Raw genomic sequence first — 11,737 nt, 5'->3', positions numbered from 1 at the left:
GCTCAGAGGAAACACCATGTTCCCAGGATGCCTTTTAAAGGCTCTCCATGACCACCCTGTGGTACCACCTACCATCTGCTCCACCCTCAGGGTCCTACTGGCTCCTCTCAGAAGCTCACATACTTCTCAGTCACGAAGAGCTTTACTCTCCAAAGCAGTGAGATCTAAGTCACATAACTGACTCAGCCTTTCTGACTGGAAGCCCCAGTCCTTACACACTGAGAAGGGTCATAGACCCTGTTCCACTCTCAGAGCAAAGGATTCTGCTTTACTTCAAGGGTTATCAGAGTCAGAACTAATGGCTAGCTGGTCCTCTGTGCCTGAATTTTCAGGGAGTAGACTTGACTTGGTCAAACAAACAAGATGATGCCACCTGAGAATTAAGCCAAAAACAGAAGCCACAGAACTAGCTTTTAACATTTCTGCAAGTGAGTCCTGCTTTTTGCTAAAGCTCCTCCAGTATCTGTTGACTGCCTACCATCCACACTAAAATCAGTTTACTGTGAAAAATGACCAACCTGGGATAGGGATATAGCTAACTCAGTTGTAAAGCACTCACCATGCCAGTACAGAGCCTAACACAGAAAACAAACAAACAAAAACAAATAAACAAAAAATAATAACAAACAAAACAATATATATGTATATCACCATGAAACTGGAAAGACAGACTCCAAGGGCAAACAATTTATTATAGAAATTTTTTTATTAATCAAATGTATTTATACCTCTTGGTTGGTGATCATTAAATTTGTACCTGCTTTTAAATACAACCCAATCAAGGGCAGATGCTACCACAGGAGTGTAACAACAGGCACAAACTCATTGGACTTTAAGGTATGAGCTTAATAGAGTTTTGTGGGCTTTTAAGGTAAATAGTTTGTTTACCACCCTACCTTCATGGCGGGCATTCTCTCTTACCATAGGCTGCTGCTAAGACAGGTCACATACTCGGCATTGCCAGTCTCATTCCCTCGATGGACTTGCCCAAGTCGTTGTATTCGGTGGGAAGTTGAAGACAGTCATACCTCTATTCTGTTCTAAACACTAATAGTAAGTTTAAAATAGTGGCAGTGTCCCGACAGGATCTCAACAGCCACTTTGTACCAGCATACTGCAAAACTGTCTTCCCTTGATGTGACAAACTTAATGAACTAGGGGATCTTAGGCTTCCAGGATTTTTCTGCTGGTATGGGCCAGTTCATACCCTCACACTTGAACCAGGGAATTCTGCCCTCATACCAGAACTGAAACTTCCAAGGAGGATTTGCCTTGGGGTTTTTCCTATGTCATTCTCTATGAGTTGGGACAAATCAGAGAATGTATACCAGATAGGTTAGGGAAAGTAAGGTTGCAGGTACTCATTTTGACAGCATTTGATTGTGCTCACATGTCGGTCAGCCAGGACTTCGATTTGGACTTTTGGTCTGGAATGGCTGCTCTCGCCAACATGTGGCAATCACCTGCTGTGGTGGGATTTTTTTTTTTAACTTCTTCTTAAAAGCAAAGAGTTCTGCTGTGGAAATGTATCTCCAGCTTGTTAAGTTTATACCAAGGTTGTTTTTGGTTGGGAGTGACATGCCAAGCTTTGGGGGAAAGGAAGGCAGTAACTGAGATGTTTTGCAAGGCAGAAAACAGGAAATACCAACAAGGAGACTGCCATGTTCAACTGGCTTTGAGACACGTCCGTTGCTTTTTAACAAACGTCCCTGTTAGAAGCAGAATGTTGGATCACATGGCACACACTGCTTTCAGGGTAGAATTGCCTGGTAACAAAGCCAGCTCATGAAGAATCTTGTAAACTTGCTTTTGGAACAAACTTCACAAACAGCTTCATCTAGATTGTAACCAAGAATCTGAAGCGGGCCCTGGAGTACCTTATGCATATAGCTACAGTATTCATACTTTTGACAAACCTAACTTGTAATGCCTCATTGCTTTAAGCCAACAGGTTAACCACAGGAGCCTCTACTCTTCATGGACACAATTACACGATTGTTCCATTGATGCCTGAAAAGTAATTTTGTTAGCATCCAAACAGAACAAAGAAAGTCCTGCTTCCCCCTTAATTCAGGAAGTTTCTTGCTTGTCAATCACTGCTCATGCCTTGTCCTCTTTAGCTGCTCTCCAGGATGCCACACCTCCTACCTGGCCTGTCACATTTGTCTTATGTGTTTCTCACACTTGAGAGGATCCACCTGCCCCCCTAATTTTGTTATTCTTGTCTCCTTTTTGTGACAGAGACTCACTATATAGCCTTGATTGGCCCTGTACTCCCTATGTAGACCAGGCTAGCCTTAGAACTCAACAGAGATCTGCCTGCCTCTGCTTCCCAAGTGTTAGGACTAAAGGCCTGTGCGTCCACACCTGAACCCTTCATTTTTCTTTTATTGTGGAATTTCAATTGCATGTTTAGAAAAATTGGTGTCAGCCAGCCATGAGATGTGGAGATTGCCATATCACCCACTTCGAAGATTCATATTTTAGCATTGTTTTCAAAAATATGTTTTCTCAACAGAGACTATATTTGTTCATTTAAGACAGTTCTTGTTCTCTAAACAAGCTTAGCCTATGGGTAGCATGCTCGCCTTTTAAAATCATGTGGTTTTGTAGTGGAGGATTATGAGGCTGCTGAGCTAATACTGCTAGGTATATACGAGAAAAGGCGAATGAACATTTTTGTCATAGAGTAGTGAGGGTTAGGTTGTACGACCCTTGCTAAGCCCTCGGAACAGTGCCTGGCAGTGGTGACAGTATGAGCTACAGTCATCATTATCACCTGCCTCATATCTGAGGGAAGCTACTCGGAGCTGCTTTATTTTACCTTTAGCCTACACTCATGAGACTCTTCCCTAAGAGCAGTGTTAGCAGCTCTAGCACTTCTAGTAGGAAAATAGTACAATAGTTTTACCTCTTTGCTCTTTCTTAGAACCTATTCAGGAGTTTTGCTATTTTGTAAATTAATCTGATGAACCACTTGACTCATTATTTAAAACAAGAAAGGCCTTATAGGCCAGGGATATGGCTCAGTGGTAGAGCACTTGCCTAGCTTGTGTGAGGCCCTGAGTTCAAGCCCTGATACCACCCACTCACCTAAACAAACAAATGATGGAAGGATCCCAACAAAGCAGTGTCGTTTCTAGAACCTACTGTTGTCCTTTAAAGATTCAAATCTCTTAGAATCGTTCAGGATTGGATGTCAGTGATTAGAGAGGACTGGGAAATTGCTATCAAAGAGTTTGTTATTCCTGGCCTGGTTTCTATAGATGTAACCCTAATGGGGCAGCAAAGAATCTATTATTAAACAGAAGGGTGTTGGAGGGGCAGAGTCAGCCCTGGACTCCACACCACTGTGGAACCGCCCTGTATTGAGACGTGCGTTTATTCCCAGTTATGCAATCAACAGCTACTTATGCTTGTTAACTTTACATTCGAGGGGTAATTTAAAGTAAGTTAATGCAGGTACTTTATGAAAAACAACTGAATATTGGCTTCTTGTCTGAGCCATAAGAACCAGTCCTTAGTACTTAGTTTTATCAGAGAGTTGGGAGTCAGAGTATGGGATCACAGAAGAATTTTAATGCATAAGAAGCTTGACTGCAATATTAAGATAGTAAAACTGTTGTTATTTTTAAACTGTGGATGAGTATCTGCTCTAGACAGCCACTTAGAAGGGAAATTCCATTTTCTCTCCAACAGTTAAATACCTTTGCTTATAGTAAGCACCTGTAATGAAGTTTTGACATGGGGTTCAACATTTGCTGAGTGAATGAAGCGATCAACCAGTCAACCCATGGAAAAGCCAATGAACTGGTAAATGAATTATGGTTTCTAAGGTCCATCCTAACAGGTTGTGACCCCTGTGAGCACAGGGGAGGAATCATAATCTTTTTCTGTTCTATGAAGTTTTCCAACAAGAGTATATTTCATGGATATTTAACAAAAAGTTACTAATGAACTAAGGTATATAAATTATGCAAGATTAAGCTTTACAACTTTAGCTACCTATACAATCATATTGTGAAACATAACTCTCCTGAAAAAAAGATAATACTTTTCAAAGATAAGGGTAAAACAAACTGAAGTCAGAAAAAAAAAGTACAAATTTCCTAAGGGAATTACTTAGCTCTCCTTCAGGTAACTGAGATTCTCTTACAGAAATGGGACAGCCTGTATTCCAACTCTCTCCTCTCTACTCTATGGCCTTCGTAGGCTCTGCCCTTTGGCTCAATTAGGTAAATGAATGAGCATACAGTAGGATGGTAACTCCTCTTTGAAATGTGTGTATTATTATTGTGAGTGCAGAAGCAAGCACCATGGTGTATGTGTGGAGTTCAGAGGACAACTTGAAGTAAGTTTTCTCCTTCCATCGTACGGGTTAAGTAAGTGCCTGTACCCACTGTGCTCTCGGTGAAAAGAGAATCCTCTGTCTCTCTTGACAGAGAACACTGAAAACCTGATTCCATTCTGACCACCCACCTTTGCATCTGAGATAGCATCTTTCTTCATACCGTTACTAGTTAGGGTTACAGTTCCCACCAACCATTTATGGAGTCTCAAAGGATTATGTGCGCACTTGAAATCTTAGAAATCCCCAAAGCCTTTCAGTTGAGAGGTTATAAGAAGCCCCTGCTCTGAGTGTATATTGACTAGAAGCTTTGAGATCTTCATGACTGCTGTACTTGCTCTGAGTGCCACGTTGACCTGCAGGAGCAGGCCTGTCCATAGACCAGTAGCCCAGGCTGCCCTGGGAGAACCTGGATCCACGATGTGAAATTTGTAAGTGCCAAAATACCTGGAAATTTAGAGTATCCAATTTTCTATTTTTTTTAAAGCAGAAAATATTTTCTGACCAAATTCAGTGAAAGACACAAACACAAACAATCCATAACAACAAATGTGATAATGAGCTCAGCAGAGAATCCGCGAGGGGCGTTTTGGTACAGCTCACTGTCACAGGCAGTGAGTGCTGGGGACCAGCCGGCACAGCCATCAGAGCTATAGAGAGCATTGTTCTGGAAGGTTCCCCATGCCAGGCCTCCAGGGAGGCGCTCCCATCAAAACCTGGTGTGTTCCCTGATGTGGAATGGGGAAATGAGGCAAGTGGCTAAGCTGATTTTTCTCACTGGGAAAAAAAAATGAGAAGAATACAGAGGAGCATCATTATATTCAGAAAGCTCGGCCAAACATTTCACCACGGATACATGAGCATTTGCTCCTTTAGGAGCAGATCTGTCACTTTCTCAAAGGTGAGTTGGCTCTATATCCTGCGTGTTCTTTTTACCTTTCCTAGTAACACACACTAGTGAATTCCTCCCTCACTTACAGGAGGGAACTGTGAAACCAGAAGGCACTCCCACACACCAGAGGGGACATTTGACTGCCATGGCAGAGAGGTGACAAAAACTGGGAGAAGATTCCCGATGAATGACGTGAGCTGGGAAACAGAGGCCAAGATTAACCAAGTTTATCTTTGTGCCCACAAGCCTAGCCATTGTTATGACTACACACCAGTAGATGAGACTCTATCTTATTCTATTCTAAATGAAGCAGTTGAGTGCTAAGGTATAGAGAAGAGGTAAAACTAAAAAGAGAAAAAAATAGATGGCTCAGAAGCTAACAGCACTTTCTGTACTTGTAGAGGACCCAGGTTCCATTCCCAGCTCCCATGTGGTAGCTCACAATCTGTAACTCTAATTCCAGGGAATCGGACGCCCTCTTCTGGCTTCTGCAGGCACTCCGTGTATATGGTGGACAGGTATACATGCAGAAAAATACACATAAAATAAATAAAAGAGTTTTAAGAAAAGATTTATTTATTTGTTTTATGTAAGTACACTGTCATTGTCTTCAGACACACCAGAAAAGGGCATTAGATTCCATTACAGATGGTTGTGAGCCACCATGTGGTTGCTGGAAATTGAACTCAGGACTTCTGGAAGAGCAGTCAGTACTCTTAACCACTGAGCCATCTCTCCAGCCCCTAAATAAAAGTCTTTAAAAGGAGAGAAAAGAGAGCTTTCTGGAGGACCAAATATACCATAATATATTAAACTGAACCATATTATTCTTTTCTGAAATTAGTTCTTCTTCCCCCCTACTCCTGTGTGTGTGTGTGTGTGTGTTCAGGAAGACAATTGAGCAAAGTTCAAAAATCAGGCACCCCTTCAAAGACTGTGCTTAGCCACCAGATGACCAAGAAACCAAGAAATGTCACAGAATGAAGCCCTCACTTATGAGCCACAGCTGTTTATGTAAACTGGCCGTGGAGATAAACTCAGGCTTCAAGTTTCTACTGGGAGCTAATAGACCAAAAGCCATATTCACCATCATGGGCTCCCGATGCCAGATCAGCTCCTAGACCTCGATCCAACTATGCTGAGCGCTATCACTGAACTACAACGAGGCCAGTGAAAGTTAAACTCTGTGCCAAGTACTCCATGAACATCCCAAGTGTATATACATGGCTCTTTTTCTTTTGATCAATCAATCTTAAGAGAGGAAAAGGTGATCCCTATTGATAACAGAAGTTACCCCTGGCAGTCTGGGCCAACCCCTCCTTTGCTAGGCTACCTTCTCACAGTGTTTTCCTGTCTGGCTGATTCTCCTCCCTATTTCTTTGGCAATAATTCTGCCACACTTAGCAGGGAGTGAAGAAGCCTCCAGGGTTTCCCTGTGTGAGGAAGATGCCATTGCCCAAACTGAATCTGCCAGTGGGTCCGAACATGACTACTCACACATCCAACCCTTGCCCAGAAACAACGACAATGCAATCACTCCAGGCCTAACACCTTAGCTTCAGCCTCAGACCAAAGAACTTTATTTCTGTTTTCATTTTTCTCAAGCTAAAATGTTATTGAAACCAACATTTTCTCAACTAGCTGCTTCAGAACAATCTATTGTATTATGAAGCTCCGTACACTTTTAAATGTGTTTGAGATCCGGACAGGACAAAGCAAGTCCTCCTCATTCATCCTTTGAGTTGGCGTCTGACACCAATTTCTTCCTTCTCCAGCGTCAGTTCCAGGCTGTGGGGTGGGAGGAGAAGCCCCATGAAAGTGCATCAGGAGTGGAACTATGGAACTGGGCTGCCTCCGAGGCTGCAGGCGACCGCTTTAGCCAGGTTCTTGCTTGGGCTTCAGCCTTCCTTGCTGGGGTAATCAACATGGGGCGAGCCAGCCCTAGACAGGAGGAAGGCCATAGAACGGGTCCCCTTGAAACATGCTACTAGAAAAAAAAGGTGCGACGAGAACCAAGCCCCTGTGCGTTCTTACAACTGTGGGCAGAGGAATCCTCCCTTTGGTATTAAATAACAGTTTTTAAAAAGCTTTTGAGAAATAAAGCAAACACATGGTTGGCCCTGGAAACACTAGCCCTCCCAGGTGAGCAGTCCACGGAAATCTGTCTCATCTCTAGTCATAAATAAATAATCTCTTGCCTGGTCTGACTTCCACGCCAGGATCAATATCTCTTAACATCTTACTTATTTTATTACTGCTTTTGGTTTTCTGGGTCTGATTGAAAGTTGTTCAGAGGAAATCTTTGGTTTTGCTTAAGTGTCCGTGACATTTAATCATGACTTTCCTTGCTGTTTAATTCCGGCCAGTCAATCAGTTAATCCACTTCGATTGATTCCGGGCTCTCGGTTATCGGCTTGCACTCATTGGGCATGCGCTGGTGTCGACTCAGCTGCGTGGCCTGGGTGAAGCTCCTCTCGCACCTCTCGCACCTGGTGGAGGCAAGAGAGAAAATTGAGACCAGGGTGCGGGGCCTTCAGGGTGATAGGCTTCCTCTTATCCTGACTAATCAGAACAGACACTCCAAAGCCGCTTCAGATTTTACTGGCTCAAGAGGTTTAATTGGTGGCTCCTTCCGAGGCCTGGATGCCTGGGATGGGACAAAGCCCGTCTGATGTGGAACAGAGGGACCTGTCAATAGGCCGGGGGAAGGTGATTTCTCCAGAGAGGCCTGTCCTGCTGCAGCTCTGATCACTGTCAGTTCAAATAGATAAAGAACAAAAAGAGATTTTTAGGAGTGAGCCATCAAAGCAGCAGCTTGTCTGCAGTTTTCTGCTCCGTAACCCCACAGAGAAATTGATGACAAATAGAATTTCACCTGCTGCTAATTTAAAACCCAGAATTCTCCCCTTAGCAACAACAGCCAGAAAGCTAATCATCGCAAAATTTGGAAACTCGTGGATGCAATGCCTTCCTTTTCAGAGATTATGGGAATTGGGGGGGGGGGGGAAAGAGATGAGGGGGGGGGTGAGGGGGGGGGAGGGGCGGGGGGGGGAAAATCAGGGATAGGTACCTGATTTTTTTTTTTTTTTTTTTTTTTTTGCTAACACTAATTACAGTGTCACAGCCCAAGCAAATTTAGGGTTAAAATAATTTCTAAGACTAGAGTTTGCTTCGGTGAAAATAGGATGACTTAGAAAACTGGGAATCAGGATACTGGGATGGTTTAAGAGGCTCAACCCTATAGAGAGTACAGTATATAATGTGGGCCCAGGTATCTGAGAGGAGAAAAGCATTTTGCTTCAAAAGTGCCTCTCCTTTGCTAAAGAGATTGTAATCCAGAGAAACTGGGCCAATTCCTGTCTTCCACAAAACCCACACTCTAGCATCCTAGTTACTTAATCTACTAAAAACATAACACACACACACAATCTTGCGTCTGTGTTTCTGTGGCTGCCATACTTGACTCTGTACATACATACATACACACACACACACACACACACACCACGGCAGCAACCTAGGATTATAGATTATACAGTGACTCCTCTATCACCACCTTACCTGTCTGGGCTACCTCAACCAAGATCAGACTAGACAGCCACACTGGCAATCCCTTTTCTATTACTTCCTCAAACTTTTGAAGAAAAAGGCACTCGAGAGGAGCTACAACAACCTTCTTCTAAAACTCACTGGGTCTCAGAACCCTACACTGTTGGAGCATAGGCACAAGCAACCTGGAGAAGGCCTACCGTCCTGCCACAGATGAGGAAGCCACACATCCCACTGTCTGGGGAGTGTTCCTGTTTCTTTCCTCTTTAGTAAATCGTGTACAGAATTAGCCAGAGAAATAGCGCACATCCATCCAGCTTAGAGATTCTCAAATGCCTGAGATTGCGGGGAGGCTGGAGTTTGGCTACAGGATTTAAAGCAGTGGTTCTCAACCTTCCTAGTGCTGTGACCCTTTAATACTGTTTCTCATGTTGTGGTGACCTCCAACCATAGCATTATTTTCATTGCTACTTCATAACTGTAATTCTGCTACTGGTAAGCATCGTGATGCCAATGGCTTTTGGAGATAGAGGTTTGCCCAAGGGTCGCAACCCACAGGTTGAGAACCTCTGCTTTAAAGTTTCCAGGCTCCCATGCCGGCTGTGCGTGTCAGGATGAAGAAGTTGTGTTTCTTTGATTGTCTTTCAGGGAATATTTTTAGCAGCCCGCTCCACTGTTAAAAACTGCACAGTGATCTTGACAAATGTACAATGTCAGCTTTAATGTATCAGACCTATCAGCTCAATGAAAATAACTCAGAAGTATTGATCACCTAATGATTTTTGGTGTATTCATTAACGTCCACGGGCAGCTCATCCCCTCTCCAGAGCTCCTGGAGTGCTGATGACACGATAGCGAACTGCTGATTGTTTATTAGAAAACTGATTAGTTACTGGATTAGTGTGTTGAAATATACTACCTTTCACTACTTGACAAACTTTCAAATTATTGTATTTCTTTTTTTTTTAATTTTGAAGCTGTGGGATCAATTTCAAGGAGAGCAAAAATGGCTTGAACAATTGTGAGGAATGACAATTTACCTGGCTGTGCCTTCCTTCACCCTGCTCATCCTGTATATTAAAATGTGAAGAATTCATGCACAAGAGGCCCGTATCTGTAGGGCTGAAGTCTGTATCTGTATGTGGTACTCAAATGTCCAAGCAAGATGAGGACAGCAAAAGGAAAGTCTCTTTCTTCTCCAGGGTTTGATAAATGGCTCAGTGAGATTTCTGGGCATGTTATAAGCATCAGAAAACTCTCCCCATCTATGGAGTTCGAAAGAAGACCACTCCTTTGTGGGCAAAGATCATGTCTAGTCACCAAATAGAAGAAAATAACATGCAGATGTGGAAAAATTATTTGAATTTATATCCTACCCTGGGGAATTCCCTCTCCTTGGGAAATATGGATTATTAGATATAGTATCTATGTGGTTTGGGAATAAAAATTTATATATTTAGGGAATTAACGACATCACTTGTAAGAATATCTTTTAAAAAAAAATAAGATTGGGGTTTCAAGTTTTATATCCATTGTCCTAAACTCTAGATAAAAAATCTCTCTGAATTATTTTCAAAGCTTCATGGAACTCATTAGAAAGACCTACTCCGTCAAGTACCTTGGTTCTGGGAGGTCAGAAGAGGGCTTCAGCTGAGCTGCCATTTAACCCTGAATTGCAATCTTGTGCCTTCCCTTGGCACGGGCACTGATGTCACAGCCTTGAAGGGAACATCACGGACACATACATGTGGAAAGTCTTCCAAACGCCTCAGCAAACAGAAAGTCCCCAACTTCCTACAGGTATGAGAGTCTGAATTAGCCTTGATTTCCCTTTTCAGTTTGACATCCTTCTTTTGTAACTGTGGCGGTTGATTGGACCATGTGAATTGAAACATCACAAGATGATGTAAAGTTGTAGTACACAGAAAACCTGCAAGAATCTTTCTGCGCATCTTCCATGTGCCATAAAAATACTCAAACTGGACTGAACTGCCCAGGACTTTGGACATGGTAAATGCTTAATGTGTATTTTCAGAGTTGTTTTGATTTTTATCTATGTCTTGCTTAAACAGTGGACATTGTTTATAATTCTCTTTTGTTTCTTTCTTTTTCTTTTTTTTTCTTTTTCTGAGAAAAACTCCCTTTACTGAAGGCAGAAACATCATGGTGAGTATGTTTCCCTTGCTCCTAAAAAACAGTGGAGTCTCCTAGGGCAAGTCCTGGCTTGCTTGTGCAGCTTCTTAGGTCAAATACATCCTCTACTCCAAACCTTGGGAGAGGTTTAACTCATTTAGCAAAGAGCGAGAGAAATGAGTCCTCACTGAGAGCCCTCCAACAACTCCACCAACTATCCTTCCTGCCGTACCGTGCCTAACTATTGGTGTTATGTGAAATGATCTTTTCCCGTGTGTCCCAAGACTTCCGACTCACGTAGCAAACTAAAAGCTAAAGCCTTTGATCCAGTCCTTTGTTTTCTTATGGGGAGGCTTTAACTTAGAAATTCCAAGACTTCGGCCTAGGTTAGCTCTTGACAGGCTCAGGGTCTACCTAGAATTTAGGACGTAGGTTCTTCAGGGGAGGTTCCAGGTAATTAGATGTGAGGCAAAGCCTGCAGGAAGCCCAGCTCTACACAACCACTTGCCTGGCCCCCTTGGGAGGCCAGCAGCTTCCATGTCCCTCCAGCTAAGTCCTGAGCATCAGAGCTAAGTACAATGAAGTGACTTTTCCTGACCCGCAGACTTGGTCTCTGCTCATCCTGGAGATGCCAAGAAGACCTCTTCGATCAAGGGGACACGTTAGAGATGAAGCCACCGGGTCTTCTATGTAGAAGTTGTCTTGGGCTTAGAGTTTAGGCTTGTGCATCTTTACAAGATTCTTTTCAGCCTCTGCAACGTTGTTTAAGGCAATGCCCATTAGCTGAAGTAGTAAAATTAACTGTGGTGGTGAAA

At 43.0% G+C, this 11,737-nt stretch overlaps 1 protein-coding gene across 1 annotated transcript in view; it reads right to left on the bottom strand.

The window, feature by feature from the left end:
* Positions 1-6,839: 6,839 nt before the first annotated feature.
* Positions 6,840-11,737, bottom strand: part of Prdm6 (PR/SET domain 6) — a 101,808-nt gene continuing 96,910 nt past the window's right edge. Inside the window, exon 7 of the mRNA XM_028777233.1 lies at positions 6,840-7,729. Within this exon, the coding sequence (XP_028633066.1) occupies positions 7,615-7,729 (115 nt within the window). The 3' untranslated portion in view covers positions 6,840-7,614. The remainder of the gene's footprint in view (positions 7,730-11,737) is intronic.

This window comes from Grammomys surdaster, unplaced genomic scaffold (genome assembly GCF_004785775.1).
Source record: "Grammomys surdaster isolate TR1022 unplaced genomic scaffold, NIH_TR_1.0 278, whole genome shotgun sequence".
Lineage (NCBI taxonomy): Eukaryota > Metazoa > Chordata > Mammalia > Rodentia > Muridae > Grammomys > Grammomys surdaster.
The sequence above is the reverse complement of the archived record's forward strand: the minus strand, read 5'-3'. Positions and strand labels throughout refer to the sequence as shown.